This window comes from Liolophura sinensis, chromosome 8, assembly GCF_032854445.1.
Source record: "Liolophura sinensis isolate JHLJ2023 chromosome 8, CUHK_Ljap_v2, whole genome shotgun sequence".
In the NCBI taxonomy this organism is placed as follows: domain Eukaryota; kingdom Metazoa; phylum Mollusca; class Polyplacophora; order Chitonida; family Chitonidae; genus Liolophura; species Liolophura sinensis.
The window spans coordinates 35,392,803-35,417,674 of record NC_088302.1 but is presented as its reverse complement, the minus strand read 5'-3'; the positions used below and the strand labels follow the sequence as shown (position 1 = coordinate 35,417,674).

At 38.8% G+C, this 24,872-nt stretch overlaps 1 protein-coding gene across 1 annotated transcript; it reads right to left on the bottom strand.

The window, feature by feature from the left end:
• Positions 1 to 7,478: 7,478 nt before the first annotated feature.
• Positions 7,479 to 22,639, bottom strand: LOC135473463 (uncharacterized). The gene is made up of 20 exons (XM_064753314.1): positions 22,385 to 22,639; positions 21,943 to 22,042; positions 21,260 to 21,376; positions 19,680 to 19,747; positions 19,213 to 19,386; positions 18,434 to 18,547; positions 18,016 to 18,096; positions 16,031 to 16,133; positions 15,375 to 15,451; positions 14,941 to 15,005; positions 14,393 to 14,544; positions 13,513 to 13,544; positions 12,663 to 12,762; positions 11,929 to 12,065; positions 10,806 to 10,971; positions 10,167 to 10,303; positions 9,571 to 9,665; positions 8,319 to 8,397; positions 7,850 to 7,958; positions 7,479 to 7,573 (listed from the first exon to the last, which is right to left on the bottom strand). The coding sequence occupies exons 1-20, from the start codon at positions 22,637 to 22,639 to the stop codon at positions 7,491 to 7,493; spliced, it is 2,244 nt and encodes a 747-aa protein (XP_064609384.1). The 3' UTR covers positions 7,479 to 7,490.
• Positions 22,640 to 24,872: the final 2,233 nt, after the last annotated feature.

Sequence of the window (24,872 nt, the reverse complement as noted above, 5' to 3'; positions counted from 1 at the left end):
AAAAGCTTCTCGTAACCACATGCCAATTTGGAAAATAAAGAAAAGAAGAAAAGTGGGATCAGTGTACATTTAAACTAAAATATGTATGTTGTAAAACCAGACTTACAATTTTTTTGGACTCCGCTGTCCATCCTTTTTTTTTGGCGTATTGAGCTCCGATGATTTATGTATCTTCCCAAGGAAAGTGTATCAGCTTTTGTGTTCAGGCACAGTATCTCCTCGTCTTCAACACACAATATGAACTTGACTGTTAAGTTTACAGGACTAGCGTAGAAACTTTTCCAGAGATTTTATATACAGTACGAATATGTTTCCAGTATGTGCTATCTTATCTAGATTCCACATACATATGCACACACTATACCCTTTCACAGGTCATATATCCTATTGTCTTCAGACATGTCCCTTCAGGGTCAAATCCTAAGCTTCACGAATGTCCCCGTTCTCTGAAGCCAGATGTCCAACAAATGTGATTATAGGACCATGGTTCACGTGCACAGCTAGGCTATATCGCCAAGGTGCTCACTCTGAGCCAGCGACAACATGTAATCCGTATACTTGAATTGTGAAACATGTATATAGCAGAGATATAACACACAAGAAGATATTCAAGACATGCTTCATGTTTGTCCTGATTTCATAATTAAATTCATAGCCATGAGTCATTGAAGTTTCGTGGTCATGTGTGTATAGGAACCCGTACCTAATTGTGCATACATGTAAGCATGTAGCCTGCTAACTGAATCATAAGAAGGATATTCATGCATACGTACTTTTAAGCTTTTAAGCTCACAAAATGCCGGGCTTTAACGGCTTTTTAACGTCTATCTTCTAACCAATTACTGAATTGACTGAAGCTAGAGACATACATTCGGCATTCAGAATGAATGAACTACCTTTAAGTAGTTTCTGTGTGTTTATTGGCAGATGGCCTTTAGTTGTTGAGAAACACCCGCGTGGTAAATCTATTTGAGACTGTAAAAGTATTTGATGGCCTATATACTTGAAAACCAAAAGGAATACAACTTGTCTTGTATATTTTCGTATTGGTGTTGGCGGATTATATAATTATTATTGTATGTATGCATTTATACAATAAAACATGAAGTCTGGTTTGAAGTATAAATGTGAAGGTTTATTTAAGGAAAGTGTGTGTATGAATCTTAGTACGCTGGAAGGACGTCAAGCACGTGTCAGATCGAGTTCCGGTGGAACAAACACCATGTTGCGCATATACATGAATGTTCATGCCTCTTTATAATGTTCGTGGCCATTCAGTAGGACTACCGCATGTCGAAATTAAGTAAGACGCCATTTAGACATGGTTTTTGCACATAATTGATTTAATATGTGGTGGTGTTAACTCCAAGTGTTAATTTCAATAGCTAAGTAAGATGTTTTACAGTTACATTACACAACATGTCATTACACATTATATACTGAGGTATCGTGATTGGGGAAAACACGTGTAGTGCAGATTCCAACGGTTTTTTTTAGTTTCTTGGATTCTCTCTCTACTGGACGGAATTCTGAAAGAAAAAACGCTTTATCATAACTCTTAACTTGTGAAATGGCAAAGAAATCAGTAAAGCTTTGCTAGAAATTAATCAGCAACGAGAATGTGTGGAGGAATGGGTGTATATTTGCACCAGTACACAGTTTTAAGTCGTTAAGTTGGTCATTAACCAGTAGAGGTTCGGGTGTTTCCCATTGCTCGGCCTGATTTCCTTCACCCTGACCCTCCTGAGAGTTAATTATGGTTGAGTATTGCTCAAACATCAGTCTAACAAACAAACGATTTGACAAATACGTAAATAAATAGTACACATCGGAAATCCGCTTAACCCAAGGTTACAGGATTTATGAAACGCATACAAAAAAACTTCTAATCTTTCTTCTCGGGTGACCAAAATTGAATTTAAAATAAACTTTTCTAATTTCCAGCGGTTTCGGAAATTAAGTAGCCTACTTTGGTGAGGTCAGCGGTGAGTGAGTGAATGAAATTATAAATTTGGCGTTTACCAAGCCCTGAAAAGGATAATGCACGCCACACCTAACTGCAAGAGTAAATCTATACTACATTACTAGAGATAACACTCAAATAAACAGGATGAGGGTTGGGGCGACTCAAAATCGCCTTGAATTAACAATGAATTTCGCCACTTCATAGAAAACTTTAACTCTGTTTCGTGGAGGACACAGAACTGCCTGTAATGCCTGCTGAAAAATACCATAATGTGATAGCTTTGCAAACATTTGAGTTCTGACTATATTACATCTGGGACATCTTAAAGGAAAATGTACTTCAGACTCATCTACATCACAAAAATCACACCAGCCAGCTTGTTGACAGTTTATCTTGAAAAGGCGTAAATTAAGAGGTAAGACACCAGACATTAATCTGAAAAATAAGACATCGTGTCGTCTTGGAGATAAGCTTACATAACCACTGGAAATAAAAGGCTGAAATTGAAAATAAAAACGACCATTATTGTATCCCACTCATTCTGCCAAAGCGAGTAGAAGTGTGACTTGACTTCGTTGAACATTTCTCGACATGGTAACGTGTAAGAGACAGATAATTAATTCTTAATTGCCTGCAATGCAGCAAGTGAATCAGAAAAAATCACATCCCTCACTGGTCTATATTCCTCAAGCCAGCGTAAAGAACAGAGGATTGCTAATAACTCACATGTGAAGACCGACAATTTATCAGACACTCTAAGTGATTGGCATAATTTTATATCCGGTACTGAAAACCCAATACCACACCTCCCTGTTTCTGGGCACTTTGATGCATCTGAGAATAGTTTTTAAAAAGCAGACCAGTTGTCAGACACATAGTTTTTAAAAGACAAGCAGATAAGGTTAGGTTGGTCAGATTTGCGGGTATACTCACGTAACGCCATGCAAACATTAAGTACATGGAGGAGCGAAAGTATACATGGAAGGTCCCTTTAAAGGTCAACGGTGATGGCCGTCTGCAGAAATTTATTAGGGGCAGAGCCCGGCTTGGGGGCGCTAAGCTGGTCCCGCGCTCCCAGTATAGTCATCGATGACGTCGATTAAATGCTAGTATATGACGGATATATATGCATGAAATAGGGCGGTTATTTAAAATTATAAAATACAAAGAAAATGATCTTTTTTCTCCTTTTTTGGCAAGTTTTTCTTCATTTTCCTTAAAATTATCCTCTTCGTTTACAATACCTTTTCATGTATCCTTTAATGTTAAAAAGAATAATTGAAAACATCATCGGTTTCGTTGTGTTATTTCAGATACAAACAAAATCTCATCCTGCTCAAAATGCACTTGTTTAATTCAGCCAGATATTGAGTGCTTGTAATATTTTAGAAATGGAGACTTATTTATTATGGAGGGAGAAAACCTGGCAGAGTCTGGGGAAATCCCACGACCATCAGCAGCTTGCTGGAAGATCTTCCCATGTATGGCCGAAGAGGAAACCAGCTTGACCTGTACTTGAACTTACCGCAACCGCATTGGTGAGAGGCTCTTGGGCCTACGGGCCGCGCTGGCACACTAACGACCACGGCCACGGCTCCTGGTTACACTTGATCCACAATTTATCAAAGACAATATACACTCAAGAAAATTTCACTTATGAACATTTTTTGATGGCGGAAACTGAATTGCTTGGAGAAAACCACCGACCTTGGCAGGAAACTGGTGGACTTTCCTACATGAGACGCCTTAACTGCCATATATGCGAGACCACTTATTACCAAAGTCCTCCAGAATCAATGACATCGATTTTTGACAATTAACCTAGCTGGATGGTATTTGCAGATGACCCCAAACTGACCCTTTCTGAGTATTCAGGTCAGACTCTTTAAGTTTAGCTATGCTAATCCAGCTAGGTCACCCCGGCAGTTACATGACATACACTATGACCTTGTATGTGTGATGTCAGAGTTTAAACAGCCGTTGCAGATAAAACGTAGGGCAAACACGCAAGCCTATCTAGATTGACACCGTGGTGAACTTGACACTGGACACTTGACATCTTTAGGCCTGTATATCTTATTCAGTCAAGATTTTGTTCTGACTTCATAGCCATTATTAGCCCTTAATACACCCCTTTATCAACTCAAACGCGGTTTGAACAGAAGTTAGAAAAAGATATTATATAACATATCTTGATACAATATAATTAATGATTCACTACTTAAAAGGTTTGTTAGTTTACTGTATACTGGTATACACCTTAAACGTTAACCTCATGCTGAACGGACAAATGGGCAATGGGCAATCTCCCAACATTTGTAAAAAGATTTTTCAGCGCCCACTGTTATGGCACAGATTTCACACTTGGCTCTGTCTGCTCACTTCCACACATAAATCTGTCCGATGTCATATATATTTGAGCACGGTGTATAATACCTAAAACACCAATAAATGAATAATTAAAGTTTAATCAAATGACCAAAAACTATTTTAGCTACATACATTAAAGAATTGTTTGCTTCTATGACGGTCCGGTGCACCGCCCTTCGCCATAGGTACCTGACTTACGGCCGCAACGACAACTGGCTTCGAACACACAATCAAGGGTGCTTCAACCGTATGATTCAGCGAAGGCCACGGGACCATTTTAGGACGCGAAAGAGCCTAATACAGTATAAAAATACGTCAATATTTTTGTTAGTAATATCAGCATAACTTGCTCACAGGTATGTACACGTGTATAGAAACCTTTGTGCTGGAAATGCCTCCACACTGTAGGCTACAGTATTTGTTGCTGTACCATCTTTCGCTAGTTCGGTTGCGACTTTATGTCAGGAATTTTGTCATTTATCTGACGAAAGGCGGTGGTTTACTCCGGGTACTCCCGTTTACTCCACTCGTAATCCTAACAGCTGTCGGTCATATAAGTGAAAAATCTTAAAGCTGTAAACACCAGTCAAATAAATAAAATACATCACAACGGCCTCTAACAAAGTCCCTTTATTTCGTAAAAAATTAATTATGTGAGATTCTTAGCTGTCACTGAATACTGTTTATCAAGAAAATTGTTGAGGCGATTTAGGCTCCAGAATACATGTCTCAGTTTACTGACTGACAAAGTAACCATTGAAAAGCCACAGGTCTTTCATTGAAAGGAACAGAATTTATTTAAATTTGATATTAATTTACAAAGATTTGACTCCTAAAAATAATATGGTATACAAGCAAGTACAATCAGGTTTCTCTTTATACAGGCAGGAACTGCATCTTTAAACCGGTGTACAAAGAGGTAATGGAGATAGTTATACCTATATATATATTTTGTGCATTTCTTGTTTTGTTGTTTTGTTTTTCTGCCTGAAGTCAGATTAACCCCATTGGAATCAGGGCAGTTCGTTTGCATTACCATTTTTGACTTCTACAAGAAGAATTTTCAAGTGACAATATCTCAGAAGGTTATTGGAATTTTGTAATGAAATAATACACAAAGTTCGTAAAAATAGACAATTTTCCTCCGATAACAATATATAGGATCAAATGAGTTTAGAATATGATATCTCTGTGTCTTGAAAACGTCTATCCCATAAACACCAGCGTGTAGCTGTAAATGTGTGTCATGACGTGTTAGAATAAAACGCTGATTGAGGCGAATTGGAAAGAGACTAACCGGTATTTCACCGGTTACGTGTGACCATTTGCCAGCTATCACACCGTCGTACTCTCTATGCTGTACGTCTTAAAATATATTCATTGTCTAACCAGATACCAATATTTGACTGCCATAATAAGGCTCACTGCCGCTTTGACTCACCTTTATCTATAATTACAGGCTGTTTCCTGGTTCCCGATTAACATTTGGATTGGGGGGGGGGGGGGGGAGAGCAAGCACTGGTTTCCTCGTGTATTTAATCTTTGACTGACCTGGAGGGATCCAGATTCACAAAGCGATCGTAGTCTAAGTTGATTATAAGCACCATGACAATACATGTTGTGTTGGAATGGCATTAAGCTTGATGAAGTCGTCATAATATATGTATGTACGTTTGCTGGAACTGCCCTAACAGCGGATATGCTGTCGTTATATGGCAGAAATATATTCAAAACCGAGACAAACATGAAATAATGAACAATGAAAACAATGAAGTAAACGGCAACGGTAAACTGTACTGAGCACAGGCTCCAATATACAACATTTATTTACCTATATATACATCCAAGTCAGTTTTTTTTTAATTAAGTAAAAAAAAAATTAATTTTAATAATATTTTTGTCAGTCCTATACGACCTCATATATTCCGTGCTAACAAACATGAACATGTGGCCTTATCTGAAGCCAGCACTTCCTCGAGAAAATGCCTGCAGCTCTTCGTGTAGTCCGGCTTGTCTCTCCCACTTAAATACACACTGCGTGGAGCAAGTACACAGGAACTAAGGAAGCAGGATGGAGTCATGTTCTCTTCTGGACAGGCAAGGATGTGGGAACGTGAAAGTAATGGCGGTGTGATTTATCTTTACTTGATTGTATATAGTCCCACAGTAATGATTATGAATGGCGATTTTAACATCAAAAATTAGGCTGTAACAAATTTAAAAAATATATATACATATTTTTAGAAAATGCTGTATATATACCATTTAGTGTAGGAGAAAGTGGGCAGAGGTCAATGTCACATGATGTTAGAACATTATATCTATTCATTAAAGGCAACAAACACAGCAGCTAGGGCTACAGAGATATGATACAGACCACAAGAATTGTGGTGGTATTATTTATTTACAATCCTTAAAGTCTTTAAGAAGTCTTATTGTAAATGAATTTACAACCCCTAAACCACGCAATGGTCAATTTCTCCGAACATTGTAGCTCTAACAACATTTAACCAAGAACTTTAGATTCTTATATTACTATAGTTGATATGTATGACTTATATTATTAATATATCTAATATTATGACTTATTGTGGTTTATACATCAAAAGCTAAGTTAAGTCTTTCAAGAAATGTTCGACTGGTGCAATATGCGATCACACAGACTATCATCACATATATGGGTCTACTGTAACTGTCATCACATATAAAAATATATTGCCAAAATGTTTTTCATCATGTTCCTTTCTCCTCTTGAGTAGCATATGTGTTTCATACTTTATCTGACAGATGCTAGTCTCGCATCATTGGGTTATTTGCGAGACTTAATGTGAAATGTAATCCAGTCCCTATTGTCCAACTGTCACGGAAAGCGACACCTATATGCATACATATACCAGTATGCATCACACAGTAATTACTGTGTTTTCATCCATTCAATCGTCGTTGGACTCATGGCAGCGTGGAATCATGATGGCCACATTTTATACCTCAAAACGAAACCTTGCCAAAAGTCAATCTAACCATGTTGTATCATGTACAAATTGTTAACTGACCAGTTTTATGTTATCCACGTTTAGATCCATCACGGACACAATTTTCAAAATTTTCTGGCAAGGAGTAAAACCGACAGTCATAAGCTTAGTGAGGGAGACAACTAGGAACATCTGACATCAGGAGGTACTGGTGTGAAGAAATACATAGCCAGTATAACGAAGTAAATACCGAGCAATATCCAGCCTGAAACAGATGAAAAGATGCAGGGTCACTTAAGTATCATTAAACGTAATCCTGCAATGATTTCAACATTAAATGTAATAATGTGATAATTAAACGCGTTTTAGTTCAATGGTTAAACGGGTATTAATTTAATCATTAAATAGCATAATGTAACCATTAAATGTAATGATATAATCATTAATCATTTAATGTAATTATTTAAATGAAATAGTTTAATTGAAAGCGCAGGTTCTCTCGAGCTCATAAGTGTATGAACCTCTGAACAAAGTTAATTACCTTGAAAGTAGTTGCTTTTGCCATCTTGGATCGTGTAGTTCATCACAATGACAGAAAAAATCACAGCCCAGAAATGAATATCATTGAATACCAGGTAAAATCCGAAAGGCTGGAATAGAAAAAAAATTACATCTCATATGTGATTATTATTGAATAACAGGTAAAATCCGAAAGGCTCGAATAAAAAAAAGAACACAGCCCAGAAATGAATATCATTGAATACTGGTCAAATCTAAAAGACTGGAACACAAAGTAAATCACAGACCAGAAAGGAATATTATTGAACGCCAATCAAATACGAAAGGTTAAAAGAGTAAAGTCGTATTGCGTAAGTTACCGTTTTACCGTTTAACTATACAGGTAACCCACTGCGCATGTGTCTCTAGACTTATTATAAATCAAAGATTAAGTTTCGAGAGGGCCAGAGAAGAGTATTTAAAGTATCAGGCTCCGGGGTTGTGTCACTTACATAAATCAGATCAATGAGCACGAGGGTAGGAATCTGCACCAGGCAAACCTGGACAGCCGCTGAACTGCCGATCTCTAACCTGGAAGAAAAACAGGTTGATAGAAACAGAGCTTACACATACACATACTCTTCACAGCGCATGTGCCGCTCCTTAGGCTCGCTTTACATAACTGCCATCACTGGACAAGCTTGGCCTGTGTAGTCTGTGCGAATTACGTAGACTTGTTTAGACTTAGCGTTACCGCTATTGTCATCTCGCGTACCTATATTCAGCACCCATCCATAAAATTGTTTCAGATGCCTAACAGAATCATGCTGTGCGTGTTTTTAGATAAAGAAATCGCATGTGTATCAAGTTTAGATGGAAACAAATGTCGACACAGGGTTAGCATTTTATGACATCGCTGCATGCCTTATTACCCTGACCCCATTGACATTGGCGTTGTTTTCTGGACAAAATTTGCTTGTGGTGACAGTGATCAGCGAATGTAAAGAGTGGTGCATGCGCGGTAAGGAGTTTGGGTGTGTACCGGTGACAGGGATAGATTGGAATATTTGTACATTCAATTGGACATGAAATACATTCAAACATATGTGATGTGATAGTTACTGAATCAAAGATTTTCGTTGTGACTGTAAGATTTCTGTGATTGAGTCAACTATAAATCCATTCAATGCTGACGCCAAGACCTTGATATTTCAAAGTGTCTCTTTGTAGGCTAGTCGTTGGACTCCCCAAAATATGGCATGGTGAGGTAGTATTTTTTTCGGATTTGCATAATATACGTATAAATGTTTGTATATATTTAACTTTGTTTGTTCTCTATCAACATGTTATACTCAAGAATTAATCTATTAATTTTAACAGAAAGCCTATACCTGAGCGATGCCAGGATGTATATATTCTGTTATTATAACACAATGTTCTGTCATACTCAACATAATATCTCGTTAGTCTAACAGAACAGAATATGTGTGTTACATTTAACAGATCAGTCGGTTGTAATTTTAGCTGTACATTCTAGAATCACCAGACTTTCTGTTAAACCTAACAGATCAGTTTTTTTAGTGTACCTGCATTTGGACTGTCCAAGCTTTAGTCACATACAGCGTGTAAACTGTAATCAAATTTACAGAACTCAGCAGAGATTTAACCAGCAGATAAAAGACAATTAAATCATTTAATCATATAAGTGCTAACCGTGGTGGTCCATGGACATAATATAGTTGCATTCGGTTAAGTATGACATACCCTAATGCCACATTGTTCTGTAAAGCGAACAATACGCCGTTGACCACTTCCGGTAGATCGGGGACGATTGCCAGCAGCGTTACCCCGATGAAATACTGCAAGGACAAAATGAGTTATGAATAAACAATCTTATAATACCAGTTAATAAACGTATCTTAGTTTTTTGTTGCTTATAAGAGCCTAACCAAGTAGTAGGATAATCCATACATATACACAGAACTAGGAAGTTAAACCTAAATAAAGTCAGGGATTAAGCGGAATGCTAGGCAATATGATGTAGGATTCTTGCCAGCCCGTTCATATACAGCATTGGACCACTGGTCAATGAGGTCGCGTTTTCGAATCCAACTTCTCTGGTTCGTTTGCGACCTTAAGTCTCTGAGTGCCTAACAAATGTCGGTGGTTGTGTCCTGGATCTGCACTCTGACCTGGCTGGCTGTCTCACTCTGCAGCGAAAGCTGATCACTTACCTCAGAGATACCAGACATCTTTAGTATACTGTCACGACTTACGATGAAGATACCAGACACCCGAAGTAATCTGTGACCACTCACCTAAGAGATACCAGACTACTTCATTTTGTTGTGATAACTTACCTCAGATATACCAGATACCTGCAGCAAAGGTTGTATATTCTCTGTAGCCACATCAGCACAGAGAGAGATGAGGACAGCGCCGATTAGCATGATGACGGCTGACTTGAGGATGGACCACTGGGCCTGACCACGGTGAGCTGGTAAAAACAGAGGGTCAACAGGAATGTCACGCAGAAATTAATATATTACGTCTTTGATATAATTTTGCATATAGTCAGTTTGGAAAAAACAAAACAAAACAAAAAAAACAAAAAAAAAAAGAGCAACAATGTGCTTGCTAGTTTCCGGTCACATATGCATCACTGGCGGAGATTATAAAACGATGACAAATGCTTAACTCCGAGAGCACAAGAGGCCTCCACAGCTAAATGTACAAATCCTCACACTATAGACAATACTCTGCATTTTGGACCTATCTGTAAATCTTAAAGTATCGTTTAAACACGACCTTTGATCCGGACCCCTATTTGGATAACAACCAAAATTTAACTGATTGGTCCCTAGCCCTAAGTCAGTGATTTCATTCCTGCATGCATAGCTTTTTTCTGAAAAAGTAGCAGAAAGACAGATAGACAAATACAGGCCGACAAAAAACACAACCGTACCGGAGGAGGTAAATTTGTTTAATGAATCTACTACCGTTTGACTGTTCCTCGCCACTGTCCTTCCCGTATAACAGCTCTTTGTGTGTCTTCAGGGTGAACACCAGTCCTATTATGTAGGAGATCGGCAGCATGATGGCACAAGCATACACAAGGGGTTTGATGTGTGAGTCGTAAAGCTTTGTGTCACCATTAATTCCAAACTGTAAAGAAAATCAGCGATGTTTATTTATTACAGGTTATTTCTTAATTACTTGATTGGTGCTTATCGCCATCCTCAAGTATTTGTCATTATATATATGACGGTGCTTATGTTGACATGTACATGTATACGTAGCAAATTGTTATACGTAGACCGATCGTTCATTGTTGTTTTATTCCGTACTCAAAAATATTTCACTGGACACATCAGTATTTCGATGGACTGGTTCATGTGTGTAGAAAGACGGGCAGTGCACAAAGAAAACATCGGCATAAACTTGATCAGTCTCCCAAACCGAGCTTCAAATGAATCCAGCAAGAGCTAGATTCGCACATGCGACTTCTTAGGTTAATGAATGTAGTTGTCTTGCGGGAAATCTCGTTACATTTATTTATTTATTTATTTATTTACAAGGGACCTCCGTGGCTCAGTTGGTTATCTAATGACCCAGGAGTCTCTCACCAATGAGGTAGCTGTGAGTTCAAGTCCAGCTCATGCTGGCTTCCTCTCCGGCCGTATGTGGGAAGGTCTGTTTGCAACCTGCGGATGGTCGTGGGTTTCTCCCGAGCTGTGCCCGATTTCCTCCCACCATAATGCTGGCCGCCGTCGTATAAGTGAAATATTCTTGAGTACGGCGTAAAACACCAATCAAATAAATAAATAAATAAATAAATAAATATTAATTTATTTATTTGATTGGTATTTTACGTCGTGCTCAAGAATATTCCGCTTAAAATTTCACTGGAAACCCACAATCTTCTGTAGTTTACTGTCGGACCTTTCCACGTATGACCAGAGAGGAATCCAGCAGGAGCTACACGGGAGTTCACAGGGGTCGGATTGCTGAGAGACTCATCGATCGTTGCCCTGAACTAACACGCTAGCCATTTGACAACGGAGGACACATCCCGTTACATGGCGAGTAGCTGAAGTTAGGCAGCGGCATATTGAGACTTACAAGGGAATGGCTACAGTCCGAACACTGAAGACCGACATGCGTTCCGTTGGTTGAGGTACTGTTTGTTGTATAATCCTCGCACTTTTTACACTGTAGCGTTCCATACACTTTGGAAAAAATCGTTGGGGCAAATATCCCTGATGAGAAAAGATAAGGAAATGTGACTTAATTTTTGGAATCACTTGATTAGGAAACTATTACACAATGGCCCATTCCATCGCGGTGTCTACATTTGGTACGAAAATTGTGAATTCCTCTAGAAGAAAGTCTAACGAAACAAAATAAAGTTGTATAACAAAGTTGAGCCTAGCTAATAAACGATACCATTTTCTTATCAGAAAATAACACTAATATGATGGATCTCAGTTTTGGTATATAAACAATTTTTAAAAAAACTGAATGGTAAAGGTATCAGAAGTGAGCATATAGCTCATTTAAGTGTCCCCACCATTAGATATTCGACAGCATTCAATACCGGTAACAAAAACAGAAATAATACATATGAACAGTTTCGATATGCGTGACTCTTTTCTACAACTGTATAGTCAGACAATGAACACATCATTCTATACTGGCACGACGAAAAAACCTGATATTTGAGCGTACAGTGCATTGTTACGAAAAATTGTGAAATTTGAAATAAATTTTTAAACGTAAATGCTTCGACATATCTTTTCAGCCAATCAATAATACTTCATCTGTGGAAAGTTTTTAAAGTTGTGGTCTTATCATACCTGCCACAGATACGAAGAGAAGCGAAGCGCTGACGCCGGCAGATTGAGGGTTGAAGCTCTGAGTTCTGTACTTCAAGCCCCCAGCCACCATGCTCAAACCCTACAAATGAACCATGCCCAAAATAACCTGCCACATCCCGTGCAAATACCGTACAGCCTTATCCTACACTTTATGTCCCTCAGTAAATGAATGTCTCATGTTAAAACGCAGAATTCTATAATGTGTTTGACTGGTCTCATGTTAAAAAAGAGGAGTCAATAACTTGATCGACAGACAGACAGATAGACAGACACAGACTTTTAAAGCTGCTTGCTGCCGCTCACAGTTACATTCACACATTCATCTGAAGTTGTTACCAACGACATAGCAAAAAACTTCGCAGTGGGAAGACAGAAAAAGTATGGTAAAAGTTATATCCGAACCGAGCAATCAGAAGTACATGGAAGTTAGTCTGAAGTTCTTTCCAGAAATACAAACAATCTGAACGCAGTGGGAATAGACTGTATGAGAGTTTATTTTGTTTTGCTTTGGATTTATTGCGTCGCTTCCATCATTAGTTTGGTCAAATCACGACCCCCCCCCCCCCCGCAATGCGAATCAACAAACTCTCATTGTCTCATGCATGATAAGCGTCATTAGTACTTGCTCTACCGCACTCTGCAAAAAAAAACAAACAAACCAAAACTGTCCCCTAAAGTCCTTGGAAAATCACCAATGGAATGTGATAAGCAATGTATAGTAATATCAGAAGAGAAGTACAGCAAATCGACATATTTACTTTAGTTAGGGTTTTTATTGTAAAACAAGTCAAGCTTTAAGGTCTTAGGACTGGAGGATTATTCTACTCACGGGAATAAACATCATAGTAGCCAGCAAAGTACCTGCAAGCAGAGAAGTTATAAATTTTTGCGTCAAAACATTTCGTGTATCAGCCGTCAACCAAAATGGACGGCCCGGGTCAATAATTGCTAGGCCAATTCTCAAAGCGACGTTCAGCACAATTTAAAAAGAATTCAAAAGTATGTGAAGTACGAAATTAGGACGGAATCATGCAAAGAAAAGCAGTTGACAGTTTTCATTTAAAGCTGGAAAGACGTAAGGAATGTTCTAGGCGAATGAATGAAATCTGTACTCCAATCGTGTACCTTGCAAGTATATAAGCTATCGACGATCGAAATATGTATCTCGATTGAACTTTGACTGCAGCTGTTCAAATATCCAACGTGGCGATCTAATTCATCACGATGATTATATAGCCCCTAGGCCGGGATAATCGGAACTGGACACAATTATGAACAGAGCGCAAGAGATTCTGGGCTTTTTGTACTTATTTATTTAGCAGAAAACTATACTCATTGTGAAAGGTGATTACTTAGTACTTGCTAGATCGGTGATTTGATTAAATTTTAAGGCAGAACTCTACACTATTTCACTTATACCACGGCGATCAGGATCTTGGGTGATGAAATTTGCGTCCTTTGGATTAAGGGCCCATCAAGAATATAAAACAAGGCCTTAGATGAAAAAAACTAGGTTTAGACAAGTTACAGCTCCGCAGGGTATAGCCACGGACTAAAAGTTGTAACCAAACTCCGGGCGGTATCCTGGCATTATCTTTCATAAAATATGATCCATGTAAAATGATGCTCCTCGTGTGCCCAAAGGAATTGATGTAATGTGGTATTTCTGATGTTAGTTTTATTGTTGTTGTCAGGTGCCAAAGATGTACCTGCCATAGCCGACTTCACCAGCTCTACGAAGCAGTTACTGGCATTTTCCAGACCGTTAGCCAGAAATAGCACGTACAGGATGATCTCAACAAGTGAACCAAATGTTGCATTGAGGATAGCTCCTACAGCCAGTATACTCTGAGCTGCAATGCTGGAACAAAAGCAGTAAAGAGTTTAACAGCAGGGCCAAATGTTGCATTGAGGATAGCTCCTACAGCCAGCATACTCTGAGCTACAATGCTCGAACAGAAGCAACAAAGAGTTTAACAGTGTGGTCAATGTAGCACCTAGGACATCTCCTACAGCCAGTATACTCTGAACTGACATAGTAAATAGAGAAACAGTTTATAGCGCAAGTGCTATGTGATCTGGAAGATTTTTAATGTATCCTGTGAACGGTATATTATTTTGCTGATCAATATAACATCATTTTAACTTTACAAATTAGAAACAGCAGTCCTCTTAACACGGCAATCAAGCTTACTGATAACAGCATAATGACGTCAATTTGTATTACACTTGGAAGATTTTTTCTCTCTTAACTTACCATGCTATTCCCATTCCAATGTAGTAGGTTAGGGGAACGATAGCCAGTAGAGATAAGATGCATTTCTGATAACATAAATTGCAGGCTAACAATTATAAAATATGCAACAAAAAATTCTATTTTTTTAAAACTTATATTTCCGTTTACTAATAGGCTCTTACTTTATTAACACTAGTAATAAATACATTGTTGGGATTATTATTTTTCTGATTAGTGAGATCATTTTTGATTACCTTTGATATCTCCTTCCGAAAACTAAATAAATCATTAACATATACACCAAACGAAACACAGGTCAATATTGCTCTACACTGCCTTACACGTTTCCACAATTTTATCTTGACACGAACATTTGGACCATCATGAATCGCCAATACAATGTTGTGGTAAGCGTGACGTCACAGTGTTCACGTCATTGATTTTTGTGTACTTACGACAAACCCACTCGTGTATTCGTGTTCTTTGTCTGAATAACCAAGGACCAGGGTTATCACCACAAACAGAAGCAGGTCTGAACGCGCTAAGGAAAATGATATTTGGATTGGATGATTGATTCATTGACTGATCGGTTGATCGTTGTTCACAAACATGATAAAGAGTTTATCATGCCTCACATGACGTGATCAGTTTTATTGGTGGAGGAAACCGGATATTAGATATCACGCACCTTTCTACGTGACCCCAAAGTGCCGAGACTCATCGTGAGTAGTCTCAACGGAAGCAGTAGGTACATTTCTAGTTTAGAATAGAAACCGGAGTGTCAGGGGTAGATGTTTAGAGATTGCAACATTATTTTGTTATAACTGTTTCACCAGGGGTTTTTTTTCTTCTTTTCAACACGGAAAGCTAGTTTTAACAACATTTTGTCCAACAGGCTTTAAGAGATTAGAATATTTGATACTTTTTGCAGTTTCTGACCTATCTGTCTAACCTTCAGAAGACGACAGTTGGCATAGAAATGGTACATTTCGGGTTTTGATGTACTAGAGCCTGCAGAAGCAGTCACGTGTAGCCGGGTCATATCATCAGCATACGCATCTCTGGAACGTCATGCCTTGACATGCTATCTTGACATGCTATCAAAGGATACTGACGAGGACGATGTTCATCCCATCAATTGTGTACTTGTAGTAGTAGAAATTGACAGACTGTTGGGTGTACATGATGATCTCGCTGTGTTCAATTCTTGAATACTACAAAAACACGCAATATGCTATAAATAAACCATAAAAGGAGCATATAATAAAACAAACTGAAATAAAACAAATTAATCTTACTTGTGTATGTTTGTATGATATGCTTGGTGTTTTACGTCGTACTAAACAATTTTTCAGTCATATGATGACGAGGAGTCAGTGCTGTGTCATTTTGTGGCAAGGCGAGTCCATGCCGCCAAAGTGCTGCCATCACTGAAGTATCATATCGAAAACATGACACCCCACCAAGTCACACTGTACCGACACCAGGACAAGAAGTTTCTTTGTTCTAACCTGTCAATCTTGAGAGTCAAACCGTGCAGCAACAAGAACCATTTTAAAAGTCTTTGGTATGACCCGACCCGGGTTTGATCCCATGTGTCCCGAGTTCGAGGCGGTCGCAACCCTGTCTGTGATTATTTGGGGTATGTACTAGTATGTTCAGTGTTAACCTTAGCCTTAGGGCATGTCACCGTGAACCGAAGCAGCTCGAATCTACTTTGGGTTGGGTTTCTCACAAAATTCATTTACATGTAATATAAAAGGCTACAGCATTGAGAGTAAAACCAGAGTACTGATGACAGTGTGGTAGTAAATACAAATTTAAGATCTGAAATCGGTTTTATGAGACAAGTCTAATTTATTCTTGATCTATCGTGCAGTTTTACCGAAGTGATGGGTTTTGTTGTGAGAATTAACAACAAATGCTTTAGAAATTTTGGCATTAATCTTCTTTGGATATGACTTCAAATTAATCAAGTTGGCTCTATGCGATATAAGGGAATTGTTAAGATGATAATAAATTAGCCCTTTGCTTTGGGACAACATTTAATGAGTGAGTGCTTGGGCTTTAACGTCGTACTCAACGTCATATGTCGGCGAAGGAATCCTTAGAATGTATGTAATGTGCCTCCTTGTTGCAGGACGAATTTCCACCGTTCTTTTTCCTCGTGCTGCTTCACTGAGACGCCTTACCGAAGGCAAGTAAGCTGCCCCGCCCAAGCCATTATACTGATACGGGCCAACCAGTCGTTCCACTATCCCTTTAATGCTGAAAGCCAGGCGAGGAAGCTGCCCCTGGATCTGCCGCTCCCCAAGCGGGCGCTCTACCAACTGTGCTAGCGGGACCGATTGAAGAACTTTTATGACAGGTGGGTCTTAAGATAATTGTCAAAGATAATATGCGATCTTTCATTTTCGAACAACTGTTACGCCCGATGCTTGGTTTACACAAGACCGGAAAACAAATGTCACTCGGAGAAACTGAGTCCCTTGCACGCATGGTTGCAAGCAGCAAAGGGACTGAATTCATGGGCGTATTTGTACCAGGAGCATGTTACAAAGTGCAATGTCCGAGGAGAGTGAGGGTTATTTTGTCTTGACGGGACTTAATCAAGAATACAATTGAAACATACGGGTAAATTTGAAACAGATTTTGCGCACGCTGCATTAACGGATAATAATCTTGGCAAAGAAAGTGTAAGAACGAATAGCATGTGAAATTATTATTACTCTTTGCACATAATATATAACACATGTGATGACCATATGTAATAAATACCACTTGCTCAAGGAATATATATGGGCGAGGTCTACCATGAAATATGAAATAATTATCACCGTATCAAATGAATATATAGGAACGATTACCATGTGAAACATGGTAATCTGTATTTCTATCTGTATAGTTGAAATAACTATATCCGTATTTCTATCTGTATAGTTGAAATAACTATCACTCTTCCAAGCAATATATAATAAAGATCAACATGTAAATCAGTATCACTGTTTCCAAAGAACGTATACGAATTGAAATAATTATCACTCTTTTCCAGGAATATATGAGGACGACCGACATGTGAAATAAACTTAAGATTACCAGGTGTATGGTTCCAGTGTCTTCTATTTGAACCGCCTCTGGAGGCAGGAATAAGATCTTCTGGATAGTTTTAACATTCACCTGAAAGAGAGTGAAATAAGTGTGAATGATAATATTGTTGAATAGGAAAAATGTCAAAAAAGTATGGTAACATTCATAAAAAAACCTTTTGCAATAAAGTTAGATCAATAATTTAGTCACAAATATTTTCAATGAACACTGCATATGACATGCTGGGTTTGTACACAAAACTTACGTCTCCCGATCTACAAAACGGTCTAAAGCGACTGTAAAACGATGTCTAACACAAAAAACTAGGTTCCTTGGATCTCGAATACGGCTGAATGACAGTTACACGGTTTCTGACATATATTTTACTGGTACTGCACCAATTTTTATAAATTTCTCAGGAACATACCTTAGCAATAGGTATCGTGACCACCAGTATCCAGCTTATGAAAATGGTTATCCCGTGAACCAGCAGTAACAGTGGACAACCCAAGATCAGCCACACTATGGTTCTGGGGTTCGTCTGAGAACAGCAAAAAATATTATCTTAGTTCAGTTAATATTCCACCAATGATAATTTCAATTTTAGGATCGTAATGTACTTATTCTAAGAGAGCAGTGAACTGAAACAGTCTGCCTTTCTCACACCAACTTTCTTCACAACGCCCGGTGAAGCCTTCAAATCTTTGTCGCAGACACGACTTTTCCAATTCTTTTTAAAATTTTACAACCTGCATACCACATTTCTCGGCCTTCTTTCACAAACCATTGTAATTCAGTTTTTATTCAGTTTTCTGTGTAACTCTGAAAACGATATCAACGAAGAAAGTTACGAGAAAATGTTTGCAAAGTTTTACAAAACGTTTCAAGTTTGCTTCGTTATTTAATATTTATCTCATTGGTGTCTAACGTGGCACTCATTAATTATTTATCTACATGACGGCTAACAGTTTTATGCACAAAACGTAAAATGAACATGGGACGTCAGTGAAGAACCTTTCTTGCCTAAAATAGTTCGGACCTGTGTAAAGAAAATTGTTCATTAATTTCGATGTTTGCAATATTGTTTTTTCGCAAGCTGGTTTAACGTATGACTCATGAGAACAAGGACCAATTGCGCTTGGGCCCTAGTCGCCACATTGTACAGGAAAAGGTATTCCCTGATTATATATGCAACGGGTCACTTACCCAATAGTCCTTGTCAACCGTGACATCTTTGAGTGCGGCATGCTCAGAACCAGACCACGTGCCCGTCAACAGAGCCGTCGTCTCCTTGGCGGCTGGAGTGGCGCCCTCTGACGGGATCGCTCCGTTCAGGTGAGACTTAACTACTGCCAAATACATCGACGGAGAGTTGTTGATCTGAGGACAAAGCATGCGCAAAACACCGTGATTACACCGAGTTGTCTTAAGCCTTGCACAAACTCAACCTTAATTTCTGGTCTTATTCCTGAACTTGAACTTACTCCTGCCCTGACCCTCAGAGTAATAAGGGTGGGAAAATTCCTTTTCCAAGACAAAGCATGCAATCCAGTGATTGTCCACAAGCAAGAGCTTGGCCGAAATATGATGTGGAAGTACGCATACAGTTGGCCTCGTTATGATTACAGGAGTGTAGATAGTTCACTGTGAAGGTTACCATTATTCATACTTACATGTATTTGGTGGACAAACTTCCCAAAAGGCCATAGGAAGTATTTGGCCAACTTCCAACAGAAGGGACCTGTCAACAGTATTGGTACAATTTGAGCGACATGTTGTATCAGTTAAGGAATGTGCTTCACCAAGCTTTAAGTCACGTCAAGCTTTTAACCGTGATACATTAAGTTAATCTGTGGTAATTTACAGTACGCTCTACAGTACATCATAATCCAGAGGTCAGTTATCGGAAGCTTTCCCCACAATGTAGATCATTAGGCTGTGGCAACTTATAGTACGCTTTACCACCGACGAAGACCGTTAATCTACGGCAACTTATTGTAAACTTTTCCCACAGAGTAGACCATCATTCTGGGATAACTAGATCATTATCCTGTGGTAACATTACTGTTATCTTCCTCCACAATGAAGATCATTGTCTTGTGTTAATTTACAATAAGCTTTTTCTGACAATGTAGATCATTATCCTGTGGTAACTTACAGTAAGCTTTTCTCACAGTGTAGATCATTATCCTTTGGTAACATTACTGTTGTCTTCCTCTACAATCTAGATCGTTGTCTTGTGGTAATTTACAGCAAGCTTTTTCTGACAATGTAGATCATTATCCTGTGGTAACTTACAGTAAGCTTTTCTCACAATGTGGTCAGTTACAGTAAGCTTTTTCCCACAATGTGGTAAGTTACAGTAAGCTTTTCTAACAATGTGATAAGTCACAGTAAGCTTTTCCCCATAATGTGGTAAGTTACAGTAAGCTTTTCCTACAATGTGGTAAGTGACAGTAAGGTTTTCCCACAACGTGGTAAGTGATAGTAAGCTTTTCCCCATAATGTGGTAAGTTACAGTAAGCTTTTCCTACAATGTGGTAAGTGATAGTAAGCTTTTCCCCATAATGTGGTAAGTTACAGTAAGCTTTTCCTACAATGTGGTAAGTGACAGTAAGGTTTTCCCACAACGTGGTAAGTGACAGTAAGCTTTTCCCCATAATGTGGTAAGTTACAGTAAGCTTTTCCTACAATGTGGTAAGTGATAGTAAGCTTTTCCCCACAATGTGGTAAGTTACAGTAAACTTTTCCCCACAATGTGGTAAATTACATATAGCTTTTCCCACAATGTGATAAGTTACAGTAAGCTTTTCCCACAATGTGATAAGTTACAGTTAGCTTTCTCCCACAATGTGGTAAGTTACAGTTTTTTCGACAATGTGATAAGTTACAGTTAGCTTTTCCCCACAATGTAGTAAGTTATAGTAAGCTTTTTCTACAATGTGGTAAGTGACAGTAAGCTTTTCACCACAATGTGGTAAGTTACAGTAAGCTTTTCCAACAATGTATTAGGTGACATTAAGCTTTTCCCAAGTTACAGAAAGCTTTTCACCACAATGTGGTAAGTTACAGAAAGCTTTCCCCACAATGTAGATCATTATCCTGTGGTAACACAGTAAGCTTTCCCCACAATGTAGATCATGAGGACATTCTTGAGTGAACACCAATCAATCAGTCAAAAATGGATCATTAGGCTGTGTAAACATAGGGTAAGATTTGCTATTATGGTGGTCATCACCCAGTGTTAACTTACGGTAAGATCTCCCCACAATGGTGATCATCAACAAGACCCCGACAATCAGATAGACGAGAGATATCCACCAGCCAAACACTAAGACATACAGCAGGTTACTCAGCCGTATCGTGGACACTGAAATAAAGACATTCTGAAGGCTTAAACATTGATATTAATCAATTGTGAAATAGTTACACTGAAGAATGAAGACAAAACTTCGGAGTTGATACGAACTGAATCTCATCTCTGGAACGACTGTACTTTATAAACTAAAATCTTCACTCTGGGTGAGGCGGGGTGGAAATCGATTGGACACTTTCAGTGTTTCAGTTGGCAGAACACTCGGAGAGGGAGAGGGTTCAAGGCTATGAGTAGAGGATTTGTGAATTCCCCGGCTGTCAATGTCCGTGAGCCCTTGGGGACATTCAGGTTCCCCCACACATAACACTTACAGCAATAGTATAAGTAAAAAATCACAACCATGGTTTTCAACAAGAACAAAATAAATAAATCCTCACGCTGAAGTTAAAGATTATATCTGTCATAGCGTTACCGGGTACGTCGTGAGCTCAAGTGCGTATTTTTAAGTCTATAATATAAAATCACATTTCAACATATAAATCTGTGATGATACTCAGCGTTTTGAAATCGAGAACTGTACTAGATAATTTCAAATTCCCAGTTCGTTTTTGTTCATTTACCTGTGACAGGCTTTATCTTGCTGTCGTCATCGTACAGTTCCTGGATGGCGTCTGGTTGGTCATCCAGTGTCAAACGAGTCTTCCATTTCTTAAAGCCGAACTTAAAAAAAATTACAACAGTGTTAAAACAACTTTAACGCTTCAAATTAATCAATCATAGATTATATTTCTCCATCTCTGAACTTTGGGTTCGAGATTCAGAAGAAATCTGTGCATCAGTTCACGAAGAAAAAAGTGCGAACCTAAATCAACATTTCTATGACATATTTCCAAAATAATAACGAAATTCAGGGGAAAAAAATGAAACTGATGTCTTGAGTAAAATCTGTTTTTGTGAAATATTCACCCGTCTGTAAGTATTTAAACATACTAGAAATGCTGAAAAGTTATGATTTTGAATATTTTAGGAATGCTTTTATTTGCATGTACGTGTCCAACTTACCAGATAATTGTTTATTGCTTTCTGGGCCTCAATGGAGTTTTCGGCTTCATCGATTGAGTTGTATATTTCCAGGTTTCCAGCGGACTTTGACATGGGTTTCGTTATGCCATTTTCGGTTGGCCTCCGTCTCGGTGTAATATCCGAACACGAAGAAGAGAAGGGATCTGACTGGACTTCCTCTTGTGACGTCGACCAGTAACTAGGCAGAGCTGATGTCCCGGCAGAAGTAGATTGCTTCTTCTCAGAGTCAGCCATTCTGAAGGATGAAAATAGGCTGTTTATTAGTAAAATAAATAAATAAAAAAATAAATAAATAAATAAATAAATAAATGTCATGAAGATGATCAGCAGTTCACAGCTGATAAAGTTGTCAATATTGGTACAGTAAAGGTAAAGAGAAGCAGCTGAACAAAACTCGCCATATTTTACTGCCACATATGTTACATAAAACACATAGTCATCATTATCGGTGTGCACTTTTGCCTTCTTGCAGGAATGGTTAGGCCGTGGTTGGTGGTCATCTTACAATCGCTGGGACACACTAGGTGCGGGTTCAAATCCGGCCCTAAGCAGAGAATTTGTAGATTCTCCCGTTTTTATAAGTGAACAATTCTTGAATATGGCGTTAAACAACAATTAAAATCAAAATTAAAATCAAATTCATTGCCTATCGTGTTCAATCAAGGTTGCATGCGTTCTACTGTGAAAAGTCGAGTCTAAGTTATCCTTCTCGTATACACCATAGCTGCCCTGGGCAGATGACTTAAGTAGAATTTATATGCATCAAAATGTGCTACGGTCATAATGCAAGCTAATATATAATCGTGAGGTTTGATATCTTTCCACCATTTCTCTACGCACATTACGTGTGTGTATTCGTCTGTCAACGTCAATCCTTGATAACTCCATATCAAAATGTGCGAATTCTAGGTGTGAATTATTTCAGCTGTCATTCCCTTGAAGAAGGCTAAACCCTTAACCTTGAATCCCAGCTCTAATTCGTTGGGTCTCAACCTGCGACCAAGGGATAAAAAGTCTACATCTGGTAAGCCAGATGCCGGGTTTATGTCGAGTCGTGTCAACCCGAAGGCTTATATAGTCAGTCACAGTATTTGTGCGCCTGATATTCCGCACATGTAAGCAATGCCCAGTGCATGCACTGTGTGAATATTGTGACCGTGTGCGGTGTTCCACTGAGGTAGTATCCACTATTAATATGTTGGCATTATATACAACCGCATATGCACTGACACAAAAGGAACAAAATCACCGCATATGCACTGACACAAGGAAACAATATCACCACATATGCACTGACACAAGGGAACAATATCACCACATATGCACTGACACAAGGAAACAATATCACCACATATGCACTGACACGAGGGAACAATATCACCGCATATGCACTGACACAAGGAAACAGTATCACCGCATATGCACTGACACAAGGGGACAATATCACCCTGTAGGCACTGACACAAGGGAACAATAACACCGCATATGCACTGACACAAGGGGACAATATCACCGCATATGCACTGACACAAGGAAACAATATCACCGCATATGCAGACACAAGGGGGACAATATCACCCTGTAGGCACTGACACAAGGGAACAATAACACCGCATATGCACTGACACAAGGGGACAATATCACCGCATATGCACTGACACAAGGGAACAATAATAAACAGAAGGACATGTTTTCTTAATTTGAAGGGATCGTGTAGTAAGAGAGAATTACGTAAGAAAGCATTGCGTTGAGCAGCAATCAGTCATTCAATCAAATGAATTGTATTCAATTAAAATTTTCATCTCGCATAACATAGGGTGGGGAAATTATAAATTATGGGCGTGCATGGGACTCCATGGAATATTTACTTTTTTTACGGGAAAAATATGTATAAGGTTATGCGATTTCTGGAATATACTATAGCAAAATGCGGGATACCTTGATATTGACAGTAGTCCAGCATTGGTAAGGTCTAATGCAACATATGATCAGAGAAATGTTTGAATTGCCTGACGGCTAGATTTAACTTACAGTTATATGTATGTATACTCAAAAATGTTAACATTTACCTATACTTTTGTTCACAGTAGTGGCCTCAGTGGCTCAGTTGGTCAGCGCGCTAGCGCAGCGTAACGACCCAGAAGCCTCTCATCAATGCGGTCGCTGTGAGTTGAAGCCCAGCTCATGCTGGCTTCCTCTCCGGCCGTACGTGGGAAGGTCTGACAGCAACCTGCGGATGGTCGTGGGTTTCCGCCGGGCTCTGTCCAGTTTTCTCCCACCATAATGCTGGCCGCCGTCGTACAAGTGAAATATTCTTGAGTATGGCGTAAAACACCAATCCAATAAATAAACAAATAAATTCTACATAGTATTTAACAGAATATTCCGCTTCATGAACGGGCTATGGTCTTCAAATACAACGCAACCATATATAGGGTGTCAGACATCCAAACCCATGCGGTGTCTC

Excerpts from the sequence above, each read along its gene's own strand:
- LOC135473463 (XM_064753314.1), bottom strand. The coding sequence starts at position 22,639 with ATGGCTGACTCTGAGAAGAAGCAATCTACTTCTGCCGGGACATCAGCT. Across the intron at positions 19,748-21,259 it reads CATTGTGGGGAGATCTTACC|GTCCCTTCTGTTGGAAGTTG; the intron begins GTAAGTTAACAC and ends TACTGTTGACAG. Across the intron at positions 12,066-12,662 it reads TCTCTTCGTATCTGTGGCAG|GGATATTTGCCCCAACGATT; the intron begins GTATGATAAGAC and ends TTTTCTCATCAG.